Source organism: Typopeltis vanoorti, chromosome 7, assembly GCF_054136105.1.
Source record: "Typopeltis vanoorti isolate ZY-2024b chromosome 7, IOZ_Tvanoo_1.0, whole genome shotgun sequence".
NCBI classification, from domain to species: domain Eukaryota; kingdom Metazoa; phylum Arthropoda; class Arachnida; order Uropygi; family Thelyphonidae; genus Typopeltis; species Typopeltis vanoorti.
In genome coordinates, this window is record NC_143555.1 from 63,713,963 (window position 1) to 63,739,910 (window position 25,948).

A 25,948-nucleotide genomic window follows, 5' to 3' on the forward strand; every position below is an offset into this window, starting at 1 on the left:
TGGATTGGTAACATTATTTGAAACAGCATTTGGGATGGCACGACGATGAATTGATACAATTACACTGTATAATCCACCAGGATAGCTTGTGCCCTAAGAAACTTGGATTTGAACATGTCATGAAAGTTGTGGTTTCAACAATTGATTTTATAAAATCCCCTGGCCTTAATCACCGACAATTTAAAAAGTTTCTTGAAGACATTGAAAGTGAATATGGTGACTTAATTTTTTACACAGAAGTGAGGTGGCTAAGTCTTGGGCAAACATTGGAGCAGTTCCTAAATTTAATTGATGAAATTGAAATCTTCATGACTGAAAAAAACAAAAACGTTCCTGACATAACAAATCTGGATTGGTTATGTGACTTAGTCTTTCTGGTTGACATTACTAATCATTTAAATACGTTAAATACGCGACTTCAGGGCAAAGATCAACTTTACGGCCACATTTTGCCTTTTCAGTGCAAGTTAAATCTATTTCAAATCCAACTGAAGTCAGGGAATTACATCCATTTTCCTAATTATAAGAAAGTTTCTGAAAAATTCAATGTCAACTTCAACAGTGTGTATGTTGAAAAGATTGATAACTTGATATCATCAGCCTTCAAGGATCGGTTTTCTGATTTTAAAAAAAGTGAAAATGTTGCTAGATTTATTTAGCAATCCTTTTGCCATTTTGCCTGAAAATGCACCCGCATCAGCACAGCTTGAACTCATCAACATTCAAAACGATGAGAGCTTGAGAATTAAATTTAACGAAGGCAATTTATTAAACTTCTATCGTTGTGTCGATAAAAACAATTATAAATGGTTGCTAGATAATGCATTAAAATGTGCAGGCCTCTTTGGCTCAACATATATTTGTGAACAAACTTTTTCAGTCATGAATATTAACAAATCGAAAAATAGGAACCGCTTGACTGATGAAAATTTAGAATCAATTTTGCGGTTGGCTGCTACAAAACTTGAACCAAATATCAAAACAATTGTCAAATCAATGCAATGTCACGCATCAAATTAAATTCACTTTTTATTACCTTTTTTGTAACAATTATGATAGGTATAAATAATAGAAACAATATATGGTAGATAACTTTCAAGTTTTTTTGGCGGCCCTCCCATAAGTAACAGTGGAACTATGCGACCCTCGGCCTTAACAAGTTTGTGCATCCCTGATATACATGCACTCATGACCTTCACATCATAGTTGCAAAGATGATGTTAAATTTGGTCTAGAGATCAAAGTCCAAATCCTAGGACACAAAGAATCTTTAAGCATTTGTCAGTTGAAGGCAAGTTTGGGTAGTCTCATATGGAGGAGAAGGAATTTTGACTTTTGGTGAAGGGGGATACTTTGGACACATTGGCACTTATCAAAACAGCAAAAGAAGGCAAAGTTCCTAGAAAAAGAGGAAGAGCTAGACCCTCAATGATATGGATGGTGTGTCTGGAGTGACTGGTGTTCAGAGAGTTCAAGTCTTCAGAAGAGCATACAACAGGATCACCTGGCGAGGGCTAATGTGGCACATCACCGAGGAAGGGAGCAACCATACATCATCTGTTGATGCCGATGAATGGAGAAGGGGATTTTTCATCTTGCAAGATAGGCAAACCAGCTGGAACATATGCAATTAAAAAAAAAACTTACAAGCTTTATAATCTTACTTTTTATAATTCCAGCCAATTGCAATCACCCCTCCTCAGTTGAATGAATTATGTATATTTAATCTCAATATGTTGTATATGCATTTGTATCCATACTTAGCATATCACAGTTAACTATCACTATATCACACTTGTAAGGACTGCCAGAATAGTTTACTGTTGTGAATTATCTTTAGAATATTACTATGCATATCATATTTGTTGAAAGTTTTTTTCACTTGGTTATACCATAGATTAAAGATGCCAAGAAATTATATACTTGGTTTCATCCTTTATCCAAGTGTAAGCAAACAAATGAGACCTCAATAAAGGTCGAAACTGGTCTGGGTAGCAGCCCTTCCCATAATGCATAGCATTATACTTGTCCATAAGTATATTTGCCTTACATTATGGGTACTAAGGCAATTGATGTGAAGTCATTAGCCTCTATATACATTTGCCAGTCGTGAAGTTATTTCACACACAAACTTTGTTTACACTTGGATAAAGGATGAAACCAAGAATATATTCTTGGCATCTTTAATTTATTGTGTGAGCTTCCATAGCTCAATCACTATAGACGAAGCCCCTTGGTCGGAAAGACCCGGGTTCAATTCCAGGCCATGATGTGAGGAACCTTTATCTGGTCTCTTTCAACTGAGTTAGCCAGTCTCATACGGAGGTGGAGGGATTTTTCACCAGGGAAACTCAGGTTTTTTGTCTCTCAGAACAGCAAACCAGTCATGTGAACACACACTGATCTATAGTCATAAAATACATACTTTATCCCTCATTAGGAAGGCTCAACCTGTCTTAAGGGATGGGGGAGGAAAGAGGGAAACCCCATAAGAAATAAATTAATAGTATAACCAAGTGAAAAAAACTTTCAGCATCTTTCTCTAATTCAGAGTATTTAGTAATAAGGTGTGACACCTTTTGACTACTTGTATATGGAAAAAGGACGTCTGCATTACTTCAACCTTGATATCACTTCTGGGTCTGGCTTCCACTGATAAGACCTCAGGAAAGGTCAAACCTCCGGTTAATGACCCTTCCCATAATGCTATACATTATGGGAAGGGTCACGACCTTCAGTAACAAGTATAATGCATAGCATTATACTTGTAAGGATATGTGCCTTGTATTATGAGGTACGAAGGCAATTGATGTGAAGTTATTAGCCTCTATATACAAGTTGCTCCGTTGTGAAGTAACTTCATACACAAACTTTGTTTGCATACACTTGGATAAAGGATGAAACCTTTATTGTACTTTGAGACTTTCCTGCAGTTGGTTATACTGAGCAAATTTGTTTTAATTGTGTTTGTTATAGGAAGATTCAGTTGTTTATATATAAACATGGAAAGTTGGTTATAACTAACTTTCCATGCAAATATTTGTTTACCTTAGCTTGGATAAAAATGAGGATGTAAATTGAAATTTATATATAAAAACTGATGAAAAGTTTCTGCCAAAATCCTTATGAATTCTTTCAGTGCTAAAAATGGGTAAGTATCTTATTTTTTCTAATGTAAACAGATTTTAATACTTCATTAAGTTAATTTAAATTTGCTTAGTGCAAACATTTTTGTGCCTTGGCTTAGCCTGTTATGTCTAAACTTATTAATTCATCAAACTTAAACCCTGTTTTGTTTGAAATATTTCAGAAATAGTTTATTACAGTAATACTTTGCCTTACGACACTTGGCTTTATGATGATTTTATACAACGCTTTTCCTTATGACCACCATTTATATGATGCAAAAATGATTGATCCGAAGCCATCTTTTGTCTAAGTTGAGAAATCATGGAAATATAACCATGATCTCTATTTAAGTTTTTTAGGGCTGTGTGTGTGTTTCGTGCTTGTTTTACTTCCAAGTTTTTCAGGTCTGTGTAATTCTAATCTTTAAAAGTACCTGTGGCATACTATAAACAACAAATTACACAATAACACAGTAATTAACTTTAATGAAGAAGTATCACCTTATTCCTACATTTTCCTCTCAACAAAATTTCTCATTTGTTACCATCTACAAAAGACACTGTCACCTCTATCATTATCTTGTGTTTACCATATTCTTTGTGAATGTAATTTGACATACTTTGGGCCAACAGGCTGTTCTGTGGAAAAAAAGAATTAATGAACATCAGTATTACATTCAATATGTGAAACCTCAAAAGTCTGGTCTGGCACAACATAGTATTGACACTAAGTATCTGGTGGGATGAAGCTTGTCTTCTCCACAGAAGCAGTTTTAAATATGAACACCTTTTCAGAGAAAGGTACGAAGCCCTCTTACATCTGTCTAATCTGAATTCAGAGTAATTCTCTCTCTCTCCCAAGAGTTTGGGAGATTCTCATTTTATGTAAGCATTAGAAGTAGTTTTAATATTATATATTAGTATATTTATTTCTAGCTCACAGCAACCATTTTTTTAAATTGGTAAACCAACTGTTGTATGTACCTTGTATTCCTATTCTTTGATTTCCTTGTTGTTTCTACACTGATGATGTACTGTTATTTTCACTAAAAAAAAAAATCTATATTTTCATTAAAGTTTATTACTGTGGTTTTCATATAATTTGTTGTTTTTAGGTCTGTCTAATGCTGAGATTTCTATTTTGTTGCATTCAGTTAATATAAAACAGAGCAATCTTATCATGTGTAATGATTGGGTGACTATTTTATTAAATTGCATATTGCTTTTATTTAATTTTCTTAAAAATTGCCTTCAAACTCAACTTATTATTTGAGATACAGTAAATTCTCACTAAAAAAATTATAGATAATTCTTGGCCAAAGTTGCATAGCATCAATAGCTATTAGGAAATTCACATATCCACTAGAGCAAATTATTCCTTTGGTTTGTATAAGTTTACTTTAGTGAGAGTTCACTGTATATGTGGTTTAGATTTTATTTCAAGTGTTGATAATTTTTTTAACTGCTATAGAATATAAATATTGATAAATATAAAATTTATATTTAAGTATGAAAGAGAATCTTTAAAAGCATGTTTACAACTTTTTTAAAGCCACATTTACTGGGACAACTAATGGCACAACGGTGAAGTTTAATCCTCCTACTGGCACTGATACAATGATGAAAAGTGGTGTATCAACTAATATAAATACCCGACATCAGTGTATAACATGTATGAAGGAGTATGAAAATAAAAGTTTAGAGGTAAGTACTTCTTGAATATTTAGACATGTTTTTTATTGGCATTTAGCCTCATTTTGTTTAATCTGTAATTGTTTCTGTTTGATTAACTTTTTATGTATCATACAAGAGGCTGAAAGATATATAGCACATAAATGCTGTTGTCAAGAGCAAAGTAATCTGCTGGTGCTCTTCTTAAAGAGTTGAAAGTTTAGTCCTTGGGTTCAAGAGGAAAGCTGTTCCACCACAGAATTAAGGTAGATGAAATAAAAGATGACTTAAGAGTAACAGATTTGATAAGTCAGCAGTTCAACTGTAAAGTATGTTGGGTAGCTATTGCTCATGTTCCTGTATGTTTAGAAGATATGGGGGAGGTATACAGTAGATGCTATTTCTACCAAACAAAGCCCACCGAAGTATCTGTAAAATGGTAGCTGAAGAGGATCTGTGTGAGTGAGAGGTGTTCAGAAGAGAACAGTATTACTGATTTAAGAACTTTTAAGGTCAGCCACTCCAGATGTGAGAACAGTATTTGGTTGGGCAGATTTGCAGTTTGTATAGAGTAAGCTGTTGGACAAAAGAGAAGTAATGTCTGGAGTGATAAAGGATGCCATGTTTTTGGAAGCTGAGAATTCTATAGAGATGATTTTGCCAGGAATGGCTAGGAGTAAGAGTCAGTTCAAGAAGAGAGAGATCTTGACTGTTAAATTGGTGTGTTCCTTGTGAATGACAGGTGATCAGAGTTTAGAGTGCTTATCTTTAATGATATTGAAGCTTGAGATGTTTGAGTACTGCAAAGGTTGATATGATATGAAAGTATGAGTAGGATGAATGGAAATTGTGACCAACAATATCAATTGGTGAAATTAATATTGTTGGTCACTAATTGACACTTCTCGAGGCTTCAAAGATCAGTTTTCTGATATGTACCCTCAAGAGGTATTCAGAATACTATGACAGCACTATTACATGATTAAGTTTGTTATTACTAATTTCTCATCAACAATTTTCCTCCAGATTGGTCTATTACTTTTCAGCACTCCAATATTGTTGTCTAACATTTCGTTCTTTTAAGGCACTTCTGACAGAATCAGTCCACCTAGACCCCGGTCTTCTGGGTCTTTTTCCTGCCATCTTGGCATCAGACAACTGTTTTGCTAAGGTTTCTTCTCCCATTCTGTTTAAGTGACTATACCACCTTAAATGAGCCCTGCTCACACTTTCTTGAATGCAAACAACATCATGTTCCTTCTTAATGTCTTCATCATTTTGAATATGATTCTGCCATTGATACCATCTGTTCAGACCAGTAATTTTTCTCAGAATTCTCATATCTGTGGTCTCTAATCTTTGATCAAGGGTTTATTTCTAAACAGACTCTTAGATCTGTAACTTAAAACCAGTTTGAACACTGTCATATACTGTTAGTTTGGTGGTTTGGCTAATTTATCTTTTATTCCATAAAAATGTATTCAGCCTGGTTCCCCGCTATACCTGCTTTGCTTATTCTTTTGTCTATTTCCAAATTTAATTTGCCATCTTCACTAAAAACTACACCTACATAGCTGAAATATTTTACTTGTTCTATAGGTTCTCTATTGAGAATGCAAGTGAAGTTGCCTATATTTCTTTCTGTTTTCATAGATTTGGTCTTTTTATTGCTGAGTTTCATGCCAAATTTGTTACAGCTGAAATTCAGTTTAGTTAGAGAATCCAGGAGACTTGCACTGGATGCATTTAGGAGAACATCATTTGTGTAAAGCAAAGAGCTGAGTTTGGCATCTCTGATTCTGATATCAGGTTTAATGCCACTTTCTTTCATAATGCGATTCATATAGATGATGAATAAGAGTGGATATAATGTGCATCCTTGTCTTACACATGATTTTACACCAACCTGTGTTCCTGTATTTCTTTCAATTTTAACTGCTGACTCATAACTTAAATATAGTCAATGCATTGCTACATATATACCTTTTCATATGCACCTTGTCATATGCTTTTCCATATCTTCAAAACTTAAGTACCGTTCCTTATCAAATTCCGCTCATTTCTCAACTATTGTCTTTAAGTGAAAACTTCTGTTTGTTCTGAATTCAGCTTGTTCTTCTCCAAGTTTTCTTTCTACAATTTTTCTCAACCTCTTTTTAAGTATGCTTGCAGAAATCTTACCTTGAACAGTTAGTAGAGAAATTTCTCTATAATTCTCACATTCAGCTTTATTCCCTTTTTTTCTATAGATGGGAACTGTGAGAACTTTAATCCAATCATCTAGAATTTGACCTTCTAACCAGGCACTCTGAATTATGCAGAAACTTTTATACCTCCATATTTGAACCTTTCTGGCTGAGTTGGGTATCTAAATAGCAGAGTAGGAAATGATTGACAGACATACAGAAATATTTTGGGAAAATTTGGAGAAAAGAGCAAAGATGACAATAATGGCAAATACCTGTTGGATTTCTGCTCAGGACGTGGACTGGTTATTGCTAACACGATGTTAAAACATAAAAATGTGCATAAATTCACATGGAGAGAAGAGGTATGGAATAAGAATAGTCTCATTGACTATGTTATTGTTGATAGCAATGTTTTCTTACTAGTGAGGATACTAAAGTGTATAGAGGATTTGAAATTGGAAGTGATCACCATTTAGTCTTGAGCAGGATAAAATTGAATTTCATATTGAAAAGAAGAACGTGTAACATAGTTTTAAAGCGAATAAAAGTTGAGCAGCTCTCAAATGTGAACATAGACTAAAATACACAAACATTATTGAAGAAAAAATGAAAAAGTTTGAGAACAGCAACGAAACCTTGGAGATTCAGTGGCAAACTCTGAAGAAAACATTGATTGATTCAGCCAGAGAGGCATGTGGTGAGGTTGTCTGCAAGGATTGAAAAATCAACTCCATTGTGGACACAGGGCATCTCTGTAATCTTAGAGATTACAGAGACAAATGTAAGAAAGCTAAACACTGTAAAACTAGCTAAGCAAAAGTCATGGGAAGAGATTGACAAGAACATAGAATAGAATATAAATACCAGAAAGGTGGCAAAATGTTCTGGAGGCTGTTGAAAAAGCTCTGAAATGGAGGAAACAGTGTTGTAAAAGGAATTAGAGATGATAAAGGTAACATGAAGAAAAATATATCCTTGATGGAGTAATTACTTTGAAGAATTGCAAATGAAACAATCAGTGACAGCAAAGTGGTAAAAAAACACTGACCAGACATGCAGTCAGGAATACATATCCATACACGAAGTAGAAAAAGCCATTAAAAGCCTAAAATGTGGAAAGGCAGCCGGAGTGGATGATATTCGATCAGAAATGCTCGAGTATGGAGGCAAGTCTTACAATGGCTGCACTGCATAGTTCAGAAGGTTTGGACAGAGGGTCGAATTCTAGATGATTGGTAAGATTTATGCAGTATACTTGAGAAGGGGGTTGTGGAAGGGAAGCTTGGTGAATAACAAGCTGGATTCAGGCCAAATAGATGCTTTCAGGATCATATTTTCAGTTTAGAGCAAATAGTTGAGAAATCATGGGAATATAACAAAAATCTGTATTTAAGTTTTGTAGACCTGCAAAAGGCATATGATAAGGTGCCAAGAGAAAAGCTATTCAAAATGCTACAGTTGTATGTTGTCAATGGGGCATTATATCAAGAATACATAGTCTTTATTTGAGTGTAAGTCAGCAATTAGAATTGAAGGAAGTAAGGAAGATGTTTTGATGTTAAATCTGGTGTCAGACAAGGATGTACATTATCCCCTCTGTTATTCTATATATATATGGATCACATTAGGAAGGACAGTGGTTTTAATCCTGATATCAAAATTGGAGATGTTAATCTCAGCTCTTTACTTTGTGCAGATAATATTATACTTTGAAATAAATCCGGTACAAGTCTGCAAGATTTCCTGACTAAATTTGAATAACTGTTGTAATAAATTTGGCATTATATCTTCCCATAAAAGGGGCCATGAGCCCCTTTTATGGGAAGGTATGGCACCACCCAATCCCCCCCCCCCTATTTTTTTTATTTTTTATTTTTTATCTGGGATGGGGACCGGCATAGCTGACAATTCAGACCTATGGCTCGAGGGATTGTCTTAGGTATTCCTGACTGTATTTGTGTCTGTTCACGGGGCCGGTTTGCCTGTTTGGGGGATGAAAAACCCTGCTGTCTATGTCCAAGACCGGCTAACTTGCTATGGTTGAGGAAGATCCTTAAGCTCTTCTCGTTGCCATCGGGAATCGAACCTAGGATGCTTCTTCCCCAGTCATATGGTTGCGAAGCACAAAGCCACTGGACTAACCTCGCAGACTATAAATTTGGTGTGAAAATCAGCAATAACAAGACAAAGACAATAAAAGTAGGCAGAAACATTGAAAATTTCAACTGCATCGTGAATGGAGAACCTATAGAACAAGTAAAACATTTCATCTACTTAGACACAAGTTTTAGTGAAGATCGTAAATTAAATATGGAAATAGACAACAGAATCAACAAGGCTGGTGTGGTAGGAAGTCAATTGAATAAATTCATATGGAATAAGAGAGAAATTAGTTGGAACACTAAATTAGCTGTATACAAGACAGCGTTCAAACCAGTTTTAACTTACGGATCTGAGAGCTGGGTTAGAATTATCAATCACTTCAAAACTTTGAGGCTACTTATTTTTCTTCCCCTATTCTGGTGGTCTCCACTCAACACTCTGTTTTGGGCTAATACTCAGCACCACTTTATGTCACCAATAACGATTGTTTCACGGAAGTTTGAGTCGTTACGAGTTTTCCGTAACAAGAGTTACGGTGTGGCGTAGTCTTTAAATATAAATTTTCTCTATATTTGAATTAGAAACCAACTAGCAACTTATTATTTTGTTTAAGAACATCATAGTGACTAACATGTCGGATCCAAAGTATAGATTGAGAAGAAGTGGGATCTCCACTCGTGAGTATAACTGACAAAGACCAGAGACCACAGATGTAAGAGCCCTAAGAAAGATTACGTTCATGAACATATGTCATCAATGGCAATATCATATTAAAAACAAGGATATTAGGAAAGAATTTGACATTGTTAGCATCCAGGAATGATAGCAGAGCTAATCTCAGGGTAACTTAAACAGAATGGGAGAGGAAGATCAGCAAAACAAAATGTTCTCTGCAGGGTTTGCAGAAAAAAGACCAAGATATAGGTAGATTGAATCAGTAAAATGTTGCTTAGAAGATAGAAGTATAAGATCTGATAATGTTGGTGCATTGACAGATACCAGATTGATTTGGAGGAAAATTGTTGATAGGAAGTTAGTAATGATGCAAGTTCTTCATATAGTACTATCATAATATCCTGTACACCCTTTGAGGGTACATGCCAGGAATTTGAATATGATGACATATAACTCTACTTGAAACTGCTTTCCATTCATGTTGCTCATGTTTAATGTTGAATGTTATTTCTGCTCTTTTCTTTTCTTAATTGTTATTGGCTGAATATAACATCCTGTACGTATTACTTGTAAGATCTCACATGTTTTTGTCTCCTTTGTAATGCCAATTATGTCCATGTGATACTTTTCAAGTTCGATATCCTTTCTGTTGATGCTTCTTATATATTGATGGTTCCTATCTTCAGTGGTTTTGATATTGGGTTTATTCTTCTTCTAGATGTTGAGTTTGTTCTAGCAGCTGACTTTTCATTGGTTGTCCTGATGAAACCTGTATGACTCCCCAGATTTGGATGAAATATTGTCATATTGCAACATCATATATCCATTTGTGGTTTAAGCCAATGGAGAGCAGCTTAGTCCAAAAATGCGAGCCCATGTTCATTCAATAATTAGTAGATATCTACTAACAGAGCACACTACTTGAAGGTGAGGTTTGGACATTAGGTCAGATCGTTATCTTCTTTCTAGTTGATTCTCTGCATTCTTTAAAGGTGATGTGGATGTTTCTTTCCACATTGAAAAAGCCAAATTGAAAAATTCAATGCTCTTTATGAAAACAGTTATTTGGCTTTCACCCTTTAGTGACCCGGTATTGGAAATAATACGTAAATTTATTTAGTTATTATACTGCGTATGTTGTTAATTTCCCTAAATAACATTATGTGTAATAATTAACATCTGATTTCTAAAGCCAAAATGTAATCCATAAGTATAATAAATGACCAACTATATCATAAAGGACATTTCTTCTTGTTATAAGAAAATCTCATATTTATGCCACAGATGTATATTTCAAAACATCCTTGGCACTTTTATGTGAGCATATACAACATGTTAGATTTGAATTAAGCAAAGTAAATATGAAATGCTATCAAATATACGAAGGCATCTCCAACAATATAGACCAAAACCTGTGGTCACTTTTAGACAACATGATAAATAATAGTTTTCAGGAGATCTTTTCTATCAGCAAAAAAAGCCAAATTGAAAAATTCAATGCTCTTCATGAAAACAGTTATAAGTCAAGACCTAATCTGCCAGATAACACAATAATCTTCAATTTCTCTGAACACGTTTTAACAAAACCGGAAGTTAGTATACTAAAGAAAGGGTTCAATTTTGCTATTGCCCCAGACCAAATTCCTAAAGTGGACATCATATGTAACATAGAAAAGGTACTTTTGTCATTACTGGAATCCATAGCAAATGATCTCAGACTGAAAAGTGCCATTATTCTCTCATCTTCAAGTGTTCCGAACCCAAATATCATGCCTTTAGAAAAAAGAGCTATGTTTAGTTTGAAGAAAAATAGAGAAATTATCATCTTAAAAGCAGTTAAAAGAAACTCTACAGTTGTCTTAAACACCAGAGATTACAAGAAAAAGATCACAGACTTAATCTCTGACATATCTACCTATTGTGTTTTAGATTCAGATCCCAGAAGAAAAAAATCACAATGAGACAAAAAACTTGTTACGTAATATGGACAGCTGGCCAACAGATTTAAAATGAAGATTAAAGTCGTCGCTGTGTCTATATGGCTCTCCCAAAGTGCATAAAAATGGAATACCGCTGCACTCTATAGTGGATGGAATTAATTCTCCTACATGCTTATTATCGAAACACCTTGCAAGTCTCCTTAAGGCACACATCCATAATTCGGATACCTAGATAAAAAATTCACAACTTTTCGTTGAAAAATTGAAGAACATCTCGATCTCCGAAACAGACATTCTTGCAAGCCTGTTTGTAATATCCTTTTTTACAGTAGAAGAAGAATCAGCATTTTGAGAAATCTCTTTCCTGAAGATATTACTTCTCTTTTTCATCTTTACTTAAAATCTAATTTTTTTCGTATGGAATGAAACGATTTATGAACAATTAACAGGCCTCGCAATGGGCAACCCCCCCCTTGTGCAGATCTCTTTATGGAGAAACTGGAAAATGACATTTTGTCTCAATGTGACCCTAAACCCACAGTGTGGTGGAGGTACATGGATGACTTTTTATTGTATGGAAAAACACAGAAAAAGATCTTTTTCATTTTCTTACCAAGATCAACTCCTTCCATCACAAAATAAAGTTCACCTTGGAACTTGAGAAGGACAAACAATTATCATTCCTGGATACTTTAATTAAGAAACAAATGGATGGACATATCAGCCTTGTAGTCTATTGCAAACTAACCAACACAGGTCGATACTTGCACATCACATCTTCGCACCACATTTCTCAAAAACTAAGCATCGTACACATGCTAAAAAATAGGACCTCTTGCATCACTACAGATGATAAAGATCTCAAAAATGAACTATCCCACATATCAAAAACCCTGATAGACAATAGTTATCCAAAAAAATTGATCCATAAGATACTTTTCTGCGACCCCACACAACAACAACAATCAGAGGAAATACGTTACAAATCCACCATCGCCATTCCTTATGCCGGGACAGTTTCTAGAAAGATTGCTATGCTCCTCAAGCCACATGAAATACGAGTGACTTTTAAACCTTTAAAGACTATCTGCTATTTTTTAAGATCTCCGAAAGACAGTCATGTCTTCTTCGAATATGCCGGATGTTTATAACATCCTCTGTTCATGTGGATTAAATTATATTGGCCAGACCTCAAGAAGTTTGGAAATTAGAAAAAAGAACACGTAGGAGATAATAACAGATCATAATAGATATAAAATAACAGATAATAACAGAAAATAACAAATATAAATAATAACAGCGAAGAGAACTCTGGGTTAGACTTTCATTTCGCGAGGACAAACCATACCATCAAATGGGACAAAAGCTCCATGTCCTATTTAGAGGAAGATTTCTGCTTCCGATATATAAAAGAAGCCATAACAATCATCCGTTCTAAACACAACCTCAATAGAAACCAAGGATTAATTCTAGCTGATATTTGGAAGACTCCTCATAAGATCATTAAGCACACCAGAGTTAAATTTCGCTGCTAATTACAGAATGTTCCCATAACAACAGTTGACATCATACATGCTCCATGCATTTGATGTGCGCGTTCTTCTGTATTTGTAAAAAATACAATTGTATTCAGTTCATTCCTTCATGAATAGTTTAAGTTGTTTTGTATCTCTTTTATTCATCCTGAAGAAGCCAAACAACTAAGTTTGCAAAACTTGTTGATATTTGTAAAATTAAAATCCTTCGGCCAATATAAAACCCAGTTTGTGTCAATTTTCTTAAGTCATTTAATGTATTTAAAAATAAATAAATATATATATATATAGAGAGAGAGTGAGAGAGAGAGAGACTGACCTTTATATTACAGCTAAATACTAATAACGTGACAGTTTTTACCTGGTACATTGCATCACATGCTTCCTGTAGCCTTCTGTGAGAAACACATCAGAAGCATCTTTATCAACTAGGTATAGTTTCAGGGAAAATTCCCATGCTACTCCTCTTAAACACTACCATTATAATTATGGCTGTTTTTGTTTAGGAGTGTCCCTTATTTTAAATACATTGGCTATTATTACTCAAAACAGGGGTATATATATTATATTTTAGGGCATTATGGGTGAGTATAGAAGGCAATTATAGCAGAATAAAAGAGGTGGAAAAATTTTGTACGTACCTTGTTTTGATTCCAGGATGTCTTCCAATTTCATGATCCTGCTGAAGGTTGTTTATAAAGAGGGGGGAAGGAAGGAGGAAGGGAGCGTGGGGGGGGGGGGTGTTTGGACGCGGGAAAAATAAATTTGGAAATGCAGGTTATGTATTAATAATATATATATATAAATATATTATTGTGTTTAGGGGCACATTTTCTGGGGTGGGGGAAGAGAAGGGGAAGGGTTTACTTATGTTCAAACTGGGGCAGGAGGGGAGGGGTTAACGGGATGCGAACTGTTTCGGTCGACTGACCATCCTCGGAACATTTTCGGAATGAGTGTAGGACTATGTCAAGACTGCAAGTTGAATTTGCCAAATAAGGGCATTTGTTGTCGCTAAATGGCCGGAGGCGTGGCTTAATTTGTAAGTTCTGGATCGTCCAACATTGGGAAATTAGGTAGGGGCAGTGGACGTTGATTGAATTTTCATCGCATTTTATGGCGATAGTTTCGGATATTCTAAGCATTGTTTCGTTGTCTTGTTTGTCTTTGATTATGGCCTTGTCGATTTGGGGGATATGTTTCAATTCAAGGGCGTGAACTGCAATTTCTGTCTTCCCTGTACTCTGCGTTTTATTTTTCTTTTTGATGTTGCAATGTTTTTTTGTGTTCAGATATTCCGGAATGGGAATATTGCAATCCCTGAAGTGCTCTTGTAGTCTAGTCCATAAGGACCTAATTATAGAGCCAGTGTAGGTGACGTCACAGTCTTTTTGAGAAGGAAATTTGTAGACTACGTTGTGGTGTTCGAATATTTCTTTGTGTGTGAGAGATTTAGTGGATTTTAGGAGAGTTGGTTATAGTCCGTGTTTTTGAAAATGTATTTGTAGGCTTTGTATGTGTTTTTGATGTATGGCAATTTGATGACCATACGTGTAGGGAAGTCTGTTTTGGTTGTATTATTGTTATGACAGGATTCTGCCGTACTATTGGCGTAACTTATTAGATGCATGGGATAGTTGCAATTTTTGAAAACCTGTGTTAAATACTTTAATTCCATGTAAAGATAATTGCTGTTGGTTGAGAATTTGTAAGCATTGATAAATTGTGATAAGATGACTGATTTTTTTAACGGAATATGGGTGGTATGAACTGAAATGGAGGTAGTTTCCGATATGTGTGGGTTTGTGGAATATCTCAGTAGCTATCTTGTTATTGCTTCTGATTAATGTCAGGTTTAAGAAATTGATGGATTTGTTCTGTTCTGTTTCCATGGTGAATTGTAATCTGTTGTTATAATAGTTGAGGGATGTTTGTAAGGCAGAGATGTGTGAGGGTTTGCCAATGCATAGAATATCGTCTACGTATCTGCCATAAAAGGCGATGCTGAGGGGGGGGGGGGGGGGGTAGAGTGATTTGATGTGTGCCAGGAATAATTCTGCTAGATGTCCACTGATGTTTGGCCCATTGGGAGACCAAAAATTTGAATATATATGGAGTTGTTAAATTTAAAGAAGTTGGTGGATATTGTGAATTTGATGAAGTTAATGATGTCATTTGGTATTAATTTTGTGTGTGTGTGTGGGGGGGGGGGTCCTCAGTGAGTAGTGTGTGTATGGTGTCTAATGTTCTGGAGACATCCATAATAGCCAGTGTATTTAAAATAAGGGACACTCCTAAACAAAAACAAGCTATAATAGCCGTAATTATAATAATCTTTATCAACTTTGAATTGCTGGCTATTCAGGTTGATATGAGCATGAGGCTTCTAGTCAAGAGATTTGCTCCTGAACCTAACACCTGTTCATCATCTATATATTATATTATACTCAGCTGACATCCACTATACACAAGCAAGAACACATACAGCTAATTCAACAGGTAATGTGATAAATGTCTACCACACCATCAACTTACTCTCACCTCAGTCCTGTCCAAAGTCAGGTCATATATATCAGGAAATGATGCTGATTATTTCCAGTATTTTGCCAAAGTTACAATGCTGCATCTTCTGGGGAATAATACACTTGTATTAATATATGCATACAGGCACTACCTTCAGTGACTGAGAACGAAGAGGAAATATAGGGAGGTCTATATTTTACTTATTGGCTTTAGATAAGTGCTCTTTACTGTTGGGCTGCTTGTCTGCAGATGAGAGTTTCTCATATGAGAGGCACTGTGATGCAACCATATTTGTTCTGGTTAGAATAATTGATGAGGGCAGCTCTTCTGAAGGAAATTTAAATTTGAGAAGCTTTTCCTGAAATATGCTTCTTCCCTTCACATATGGGAAATTCTCATCCATAGGCAAAAAGTATCATAAATTTAATGGCTATAGGCCTCCCTGTATTTCTTCTGTTTTTTCTCAGTGAGGTATTACCTGCATGCACATGTTAAAGCAAGTGTGTTATTCCCCTAAAGAGGCCAATTTAACTTTGATAAAATATGGAAATAAGAAGCACATTTATTTAGTTATGATTCCATCTACTTTGTTAATTTCCCTAAACAACATTGTCAGAAAAAAACTAAACCGAACAATATCTCTTAACAAATGTTTAGTTTAGTTTACAGTAATATTTAATATTATTTAATGAAAAAAACAATATTTAATCCATAGAGGAATCTCAGTCAGCAGCTGCAGTAGTAGTCTTACAGTGTGAGGCACAATGCTAGCTAGAAGTTTTTTTTGTCATGTTACCTTGATAGGATTAGGAACTCATGAGATGTAGATGGAAGTGATCTTTGGTTTTTAACTGTAAAAGGCTTAGACCTTCAAACTTTTATTCTTCCTCTATGAACATTACTATGCTGGTATATGGACATTAGCTATGTATGTAACAAACTCTGTTCTACTCTCATAGAACTTCATCTGTTTCAAACAGATATTCTTCTCAAGCAGAAGGTAATAATAGTTTGTCTTGCAGAGTGGTGTTGCTTTCATATGAACTGAATGCTCTTAATAACAACCTGTTTATGATTTATATTTATTTTGTTTGTTTTCTGAATTTATTTAGTATCAGCATGCTTATTTTGCTGTTCTCTTATTTTATTTATATTCATATGTATTTTATTAGCCACATGTATTATAAATAATTCCAAAGAAACAAAATAAGTTAAGCTTCTGATATTTCTGCTAAATTTCCATACAGCATGCATTTTCAAGTACAAAATATATCTTGTTATTAAACATAGAGCACTCGATAAGTAGTTGCAGAGAGAGATAATTTGAATTGTTTCTTCAATTATCTGGCTGTATTTTGTGCTCTGAAGATGCTAGTTGGAATTCCATCAAAATGTTAGTAAATTAATATTTTTTTTATTTGTTCTACTGTACTGGTGTTTATACCATAAAATACTTCTACGAATAATCAATACCTAAACCTTTGGTGAAGCTTCCTTAGAATAGTAATGTGCCTGCGAGAATTTTGTTGGACTTTTCAGTAGTTTATTATGTTTTGCTATAGTAAAAATTCCTAGTTCTAGACTAGAAAGTTTCAAATGACATGCACTTTCAGCATGTGATTTCCAGCTTCAAGATTTCACTGCTTTTCTTGACCGTGTTAAAGCTTCTTTCTAAGGAGTTAAAAGTTTTCTATATACTAAGACATGAAGGTAATTTCCTGATTTGTTGTGCGACCTAATTTTAAGCCTGTTCTTTCATACAAGTTTTTTCTGTTATTTTTTGCACTACATTAAGTGTTCACTTTGTTAGATCCTCTGAAATCTTCTAGATAGTTCTGTGTATGATTTTTCACAGTTGTGGATACCTGAGTATTTATTACTAAGTTCATTCTTTAGAAAATTTAATAGAGCAGAACTTCTGGATACTATTATCTTTATGCTTTCAGGATAAGATGCACGTCGAGATGCTCCCAGCATTATGGGAAACTGCAGAACCTCTTGAATGTTATTGCTATGGTATTACGTGGAAGCTGTGCTTCTTTGTATATGAACTATTTAATATTTTCTTGCTTTAGCTTTTTTTGAATAAGTAGTTTATCAAATTTTTATTTTTATTTTTTTAAAGTTTATTTGAATAAGTAGTTTATGGACGCTTGGGCATAGCGATCATCTTTCCTATAAGGTCCAGCTAGGAAAATTCGTAAATATCGGTGAGTGTATTCCCATAAGCTCTCTGGTCAAATTTCATACGAAACTTTTATAGTTTCTGTATTAGGCTTTGAAATAATGCTGGATTTAATATCCACTTAATTTTTATAAATTTGCATTGCTGAAGTGAAGCCTTTTGGCTCTTTATTTTAGTAAGTAGTTTATCTTTTTTGGATGTGTTATGATGTAATAGGGATGTGGCTTTGAGAGTTCTGATGATGGTGCTTGTTTTTTAATAGAGTGGTACTGTGTGGTATGAAGGTAACACAGGCTTGAATTTATGGATCTGTAGATAAGCTGCCAATGTTGGAGGGTTGGCTGTCACATAGTGGTATTCATTGTTCATTATGGAATAAATGCTTTTGTGGCTCTGATTAAGAATGACACAATTGTGAGAATTTTCTCTGTCAAGAGGTTATTAATGTCATCTCTCTATATTCTCTTTTTTTATTGTGTATATTTTAGTAAGCTTTAAAGTAGTTTTTGAGCAAGCAATTTCTTGAAACCTTTCTGAATTGTATTCTTGACTATTAGATGTGGACTTTCCCTTGGAATGCATATTGTGTTTGTTGATACCTTGTGGCTGGCAGAAAAAGATTTGTGGCAAGTTATGAAGCTTCCTCTACTCATACATGAGGAAAAAAAAAGCATTGTTTAAACTGTAATGTCTTGTGATTAATATTTTTAAGTTTCTCTTTCAGATATATTTCTAGATGTGGTGTATAACTGTGCTAGGTGGTGGTTTATGGTTGTGTATTCCCCCCCCCCCCTCTCCCTCTTAAGCAGTCTTTTTCAAAATTATCTTTTGAAATCAAGTTGCAACAGGATTCTGTTTATCAGATATTAGTCTAACATGAATAAATGAATTATTATTATATGACACCTCCAGAGAGTCCAAAGACTTATTAAGAAAGGGCACCTACTCTACAACTTTGTCTCCACCCAATTCTCCAACAACAATGAACCGTAACTATTATCATCTACACCAACACATCTACTGCCCACCACCACTACTAGTATTTTCACAGACAATCACAAACATCCATCCATACCCACGGCAGGATTCGAACCCACAGCCTTTTGGCTGGAGAGGGGACATGCTAACCACTTGATCAACCAGGCTGGGAAATTAAAAATAATAAACTAAATGAAGAAGGAAGTTAAGTATCATTTGAGATTAATATGTGATAGCTTCAGCAGTTAAGAGATTTGTAGGATTAGTGAAGTAATATTATTATATTGTTATAATAAAATTGAATTTGGCATATTTTTTTACATCATGTTCCACTTGATGAGATTGCAAAAAAAAAGTATATACTGCATAATACAGTAAATGCTTCTTTTGCAAATCTCTAGGAACAAGAGAAATAGTTTTTTTTTTTTTTATAGCTCAAGGTTTGCTATAGTGAATTTAGGGAAAGAAAGAAAGATTGATTCACCTCTCTGCCAAACATTTCCATGAAACAAAACAAATGTCAGGAAAATAGAAGAAATCACTGGAAATAAAGGAAATGGTCAGGAATCTTAGTGAAGACTGAACACAAAAAATTGACTGGAACGAATATTAATTATACAAATATCAACATAATAAAGTACAATTTCACATAATAATGGGAGACAAAGAACTAGAAGAGTATGAAACTGCAGAATTAAGAACTGCATTTCAAAAATGAAAAATGCAGAATTAAGGTTTATATTTTGAAATGTTATGGGCTTAATGTCATTAAATAAAATCTTTGTAATAAACAAAATCTTAAAACTTCAGTAAGTCAGTCGATATACTTAATTGGTTACCTCCAGACAAGAAAAAGGAGAAGACAAGTGATGAACATTAGTCTGTGTCAGTTAGTAAGGGAACAGAGAAGTGATTAGCACAGAGCTGACAAACAAGTCGTCTTCATAATTGGACAGACTTGATGATGGGCAACTGACATAAATTTTATATTGTTTTCTCTTAGAAGATTAAATTCGTTTCTTTAATTCGAAGTTTAAAAAGTTATGAAGATGTTTTGGATAACGACTCATTTCATGTTTTAAAGATCATTTACCAGCAAGATTTTAAAAAAAAAAGTGATTTTTTTTTGATTTCAATGTTACAGCATGCAGATATTTAGTTTATTAAGATTTCAGGTTAGTGACATTAATTTAAGCTGAAGCAACATTTTGAAATTTAAACATTAATTTTTCATTTTTAGAATGTCATGCTTTTCTGTTTTTTTTTTTTTTTTTCTTCTTATGCCTTCCATTATTATTTACAGTTGTACTTTTTTTTTGTTGTTGTTTTGATTTATGAGGGTGGTCTGAAAAGTTCTCGTCCTCGACCATAGATGACAACACTATCGGCAAGATTTTTTTTTCTAAGTTGATACATCTGTCATAAGCATCCATGTGAAATTGCAAGTCATTCTATCAATTTTTTTGTTTTATACAGCTGTCTGAAGCACAAGTATTGTCTATATCCCTTGAAATGGGTTAAATTGAGTATTGTGCAGTTATAAAATTCTTTGTAAAAGACGGTTTAACGGCAAAAGAAATTATTCGAAGTTCATAAAAGCTCATGGGCACTATTCTCCTTCATTTTCGACAATTAAGAAATGGGCTGCCGAGTTTAAATGGGACCGTACCAGCCTTGAAGATGATCCACTGAAGGACGTCCAAAAAGTTTAATAACACCAGAAATAATTGATCAAGTGCATGATAAGGTATTGGATGACTGGTGAGTCCAAGTGTGTGAAATTACTTAGACCAGTGTTTCTCCAAGTGTGGTATGCGTACCCCCTGCGGGGGTACACATACCACACTTATAAGGTCATTAGGGGATACGTGGCAATTTTCAGCTATGCATAATTAAAGGAGTCATTATATTTTTCAACAAACAGTGCAATTAGAGACAACCAGGATAAAACTGCACTAGCTAATGAATCACCCCCCCCCCCCCTCTCCAACAGATATATAGACCAAGCAAAACCATATGTTGCCGGTGGAACATATGGTTTTGCTTGACCCCCCCCCCCCCCCCCCCCCGTCGTTAATGTGTTAAAACTAAGAAATATATAGCGAATGTGTTTCAGATATTATGGAATTCAGTTGAAGGGAATTAGCATTTCAACTCAACTGTGGAAATGCTAATTTGTCTTTTGTTCGCAGCGATCTTTTGTTAATACCGCACCAATCATATGCTGGTCTTCGCTGCTCTACATATTTCAAGTCTTGTAAATTACTGGTAATTTTTCCTTGAAATAATGGGAAAGAAGATGATGCTATTTGGGTAGATGACTTTGATGATGCACACAAAGAAACTGTTCTCTATGCCAAAAGTAGTGATAGCGAGTAGGAGCTTCTTGGTAAGTCGCCCCATTTTCAGTTTTTTTCTGAAAAACTTTAGTTTCCAATAAGTCCCACACGTATCTCGCAACACGATTTTTTAGCTTTAATTTTGGGAAAAAAGTTAGAGTTATATTCGAGTAAATACAGTATTTTTTTTTTTAGCTTTCAAATTCTTATGTATGGATCATTGGTTAAAGATTGGATTTATAAAAACCCCAAAAGAGAGAAATATAGCAAATACAAGTAGCTGTAAGCAACAAGAAAACGTTGATATTGCATCTGGATCAAATGAAATTGATAAGGGTGTGTCGTCTGACATCTCTAGAGAACCAAAATTTAAAAATAAATCATTTTTTGTTTACATGAACATATAAATTCAAATAAAGTAGATATTTAATTTTAATTAATATTTTAAATTAATTTATTAATTTTAATTAATTAAAATTTTAATAAATTAATTGATTTATTTTTAATTTAATGAATTTATTTTTTTTAAAGTTAATTAATTAGGGGTACTTGGTAATAATGAAAATTTAAGAAGGGGTACGCGATATCTGAAGTTTGAGAAACACTGGCCTAGACTATAGGCATTTCAAAAGAACGTGTAGGATATATTTTGCATGAAGAATTGCAAATGAAAAAGCTTTGTGCAAGATGGGTGCCATGCTTGTTCACAGCAGATCAAAAACACACTCGCATGAAAATCTCTGAACAGTGCTTGGAGTGTTTTAACAAGAATAAAACTGATTTTGTGCTTCAATGTATTACTATGGATGAGACTTGGATTCACCATTACACACCAGAATCCAAACAGCAGTCAAAACAGTGGACAGAAGCCGATTATTCAGCACAAGAAGACATAGTCAGTTCCATCAGCAGGAAAGGTCATAGCATCGGCGTTTTGGGATGCTTAAAGGCATTTTGTTTATTAATTATCTTGAAAAGGGTAAAACAATAACCAGGGAATATTATTCCGATCTCTTAACCAGACTGGACAAAAAAATTTGTGAGAAAAGACCCATTTTGCAGATGAAAAAAATCATCTTTCATCATAATGCACCTGCCCACAAAGGTGTTTTGGCAATCGGAAAATTAAGGGATCTGCACTATGAATTGTTGGAACCTTCACCCAATAGGGTGAAGGTTCCAAGATTTGGCTTCACCCAGATTTGGCTCTCTCTAACTTCTGTCTCTTCCCAAAACTAAAATTCTTCCTCACTGGTCAGTGTTTTTCTTCGAATCAAAAGGTGATTGTTGCAGCTGTAGAAGGGTATTTTGCAGATCTTAGAGAACCACTACAGGGACGGGATAATGGCGCTGGAGCATTGCTGGAATAAATGCATTAGTCTTAAAGGAGATTATGTTGAAAAATAAAAATAATTTTGAAACTATAAATGCGTTTTTTCATTGTTAGGCCAAGAACTTTTCAGACCACCCTTGTGTGTGTGTGTTTTGTTCCTGTCAGTTCTTCATGTTCTGTTCATAAATGTGATTTCCTTCTTCTCTTTCCCGTGATTTCCTTTGTTCTGTAAATAATGTAAACATTGTTCTGTCATCAATGTACAATATCCTGCAGTTTTCCCTTGATGTTTCTTTTGTCTCATAGTCTGTTATCAGCATACAGTTTGCTGCAATTTCTTTTTTTTCTGTTTATCTTTTCTTCTGTTTTCTTCCATACATAAACAATGTTTATCATTAGTGTACAATTTCCTGCAATTTTCTTTAATGTTATTTGCTAGGAAATTCACTTTGTTGTGAATGGTTTAAGCTTTTACTGTTTGTAATAGCATTAACTGTGTCTGACTTATGCCAGGACTTTTTCGTAATTCATTATAGTGAATCATTTTGGGGTGTTAACCATATTATGCATTTACTGTACATCAGTGTACAATTTTTGAAAAATCGTTTTTTTTCATTCATTTTCAGAATGATATTCAGACCAATATTCAGAATATTTTAAGATATGTAACTTATTAAGGAAGAAAAATAACATCATGAATTCATACAGCTTACTAAGCCAAGTCTATTGTGCTACATAAATTTAAATTTATTTTCTATAAACAGTTTTTTATGAAAAAAAAATCAAAAATGTATTATTACCTTATGTACTCTTAGTATTTTGTGCATCACTAATAATTTTTTTGCTTCTTCCCTCTTTTTTCTTGACAATGTCCTCTGCATTTAATTAAAATTTGAAACTACACTTGTTGATGTTATAATTTCCTTCCCTTCTGTCACCTGTACCACAGGAACTAAGAATGGAAGACTATCTTGCTAATCGGAAAGGACCTCAGGCTGGGATTGGTGCATTTGGTACTACAGGACAGACAAGTTTATTTGGAACACCAGCTTCAACTTCTGCATTTTCTTTTGGTTCTAATCAGTCAAAGCCACTATTTGGTGCAGCAACAAGTATGTAGCCTAATTAACAAACATCATAAATATTTTGTTGCTGAAAAGTTTTTTATCCTATGTACATGTTCTATACTGTATTAATTTTTAGTTACTTTACAGCTATTGCAGTATTCTAATGAAATTTTGCGCTTAATATTTTTGGATAACTGTTACCCCCCCCCCCCCTGGCCATGATGTCTATAGACGTCGAGATAAATCTGGATACGAAGCTCTAAAACCCATTGAATAACATGGATAAGAAGTGCAATTTGGTTACTATTTCATCCACATTGGCTGGTAGGGAGGTTAAGCCATTTCAAAATGGAGTGATTTTTATTTAGTGTTTAGTTTGCATCTTATTTATGTCAGAATTATTATATTATATTATTATTTCCACTCTCACAAGAGATGAGAGTAGAAATCTATTAACAAACTCAAAAGATGCTCTCGCTTGGTGGCATAGATATTTCGTGAACTTGCTGAATGTCAATGCTGGAACATCAATATCGGAGGATTATACTCCTTATCAAACTGCTGAACCATTTATTGAAGAGCCAACATTTAATGAGATTATTCGTGCTATCCACATGCTGAAAAGTAATAAGGCACCAGGAGTGGACTGCATACCAACAGAGCTCCTGAAGAATGGTGGGGACATCCTGCTGGAGCAGCCGCACCGGCTCATCTTGATGATCTGGCAAGAAGAACGACTGCCGGACAAGTGGAAGGAGTCACTGATCACCCCCAGTATATAAGAAAGGAGATAAGGCTCAATGCAGCAACTATAGGGGCATCTCACTGCTGTCGACTGGCTACAAGGTGCTGTCTAACATCATGCTAATGCACCTCACACCATATACAGAAGAGTGCCTTGGTGACTACCCAGATGGGCTTCAGGAGGAACTATTCTACAATAGACCAACTCTTCATGCTACGCCAAGTTTTTGAAAAGTGCTGGGAATATAACCGGGAAGTTCATAATATTTTCATAGACTTTTCTAAAGCCTATGACTCAATAATATGCCCAAAAATATGGCAAGTGTTAGAAGAGCTGAGAATTCCTTGAAAACTCCGAAAAATGGTGCAGGTGTGCATACATAGTTCGAGAGCAAGAGCGAAAGCAGAAGGTGACCTGTCGGACCCGTTTCAAGTACAGACTGGTGTGAAGCAGGGTGATGGGCTTTCTCTGATTCTCTTCAATCTCATCATCTCATCTCATTCGCTTGATGATCGGTTGAGTCCACTAAGAAGAAAGGTTCTCCACTTATCGCGATCTTTAGCCATCTCACTCATGACTCTATAGCTTGGTAGCTCTACCCAGCTCTTCAATCTAGTGTTGGAAAAAGTAATTAGAAACACATAGCAAGTGGCAGGTGGAGTCGAAATGGAGGGGTGCAAGTTAGGATTCTTGGCTACGTGGACGACCTGAACGTCATGGCGCATCCACGGGACGACGCAGTAGCATTTGTTACAGCTATTGAGGAAGCTGCGGAAGAAATTGGCCTGAAGATAAACACCGAGAAGACAAAAATACCTTTTCATGAGTCGACATGCTGCTCAAGAACCAGAGGGAGCTGCACAGTTTGAGAGGGTGAAGGTATTTAGGTACATGGGTTTTTCGTGACTGAAGACAAAGTTGAGGCTGATATCCAGAGTTGGGTAAATGCTGCTTTAGGTGCATCCCCATTTTGCCTTGCGCTTGCTGTATTGGACTACAAAGGTGGGACTATACAAGACTTTGATCAGGCCGATTCTCCTCTACGGTGCTGAAGTGTGGATTCACGGCGAGACAAGTCGATCACCTGAGAGTATGGAGGGGTGTCATGGCAGACGGAGTCTGGAGCAGGTGGTCCAATGCTGACATACACACTTTATACAACTCGGCAGACGTCTTGATGGAGCTGCGAGCCCAGCGTCTTCAGTGGCTGGGGCACCTGTACTGCATGGGCCCCGAAAGGACTGTGAGACGTGTGGGAGACCTGACCCCGATGAGGGAGACCGAGAAGGAGATAGGTGGATCAGGAGAAGGAAGATCTGCAGGCTGTCAGGCTGGAGACCAGAACGTGGCAGACAGTCGCAGAGGACCATGCCCAGTGGCAACGTGGTGCTTGAGGCCAAAAGTCCCTCACGGGCTGATAGCACCTGGCTAATGTAATGTAATGTAACGTATGTATATCCTTTTTAAAATAAATGCCAAATCCGATTTCAAATCAAAATGGTTTTCTGATGTTACATTTAATGCCTTATATCAGTGT

At 35.2% G+C, this 25,948-nt stretch overlaps 1 protein-coding gene across 2 annotated transcripts in view; it reads left to right on the forward strand.

The window, feature by feature from the left end:
• The window catches only part of Nup98-96 (nuclear pore complex protein Nup98-96), a 610,292-nt gene that overhangs the window by 128,906 nt on the left and 455,438 nt on the right, over nt 1–25,948 (forward strand). For both annotated transcript variants that reach the window (XM_090395312.1, XM_090395313.1), the window contains exons 6-7: nt 4,681–4,832; nt 23,549–23,711. In XM_090395312.1, the coding sequence (XP_090251438.1) occupies nt 4,681–4,832; nt 23,549–23,711 (315 nt within the window). The remainder of the gene's footprint in view (nt 1–4,680; nt 4,833–23,548; nt 23,712–25,948) is intronic.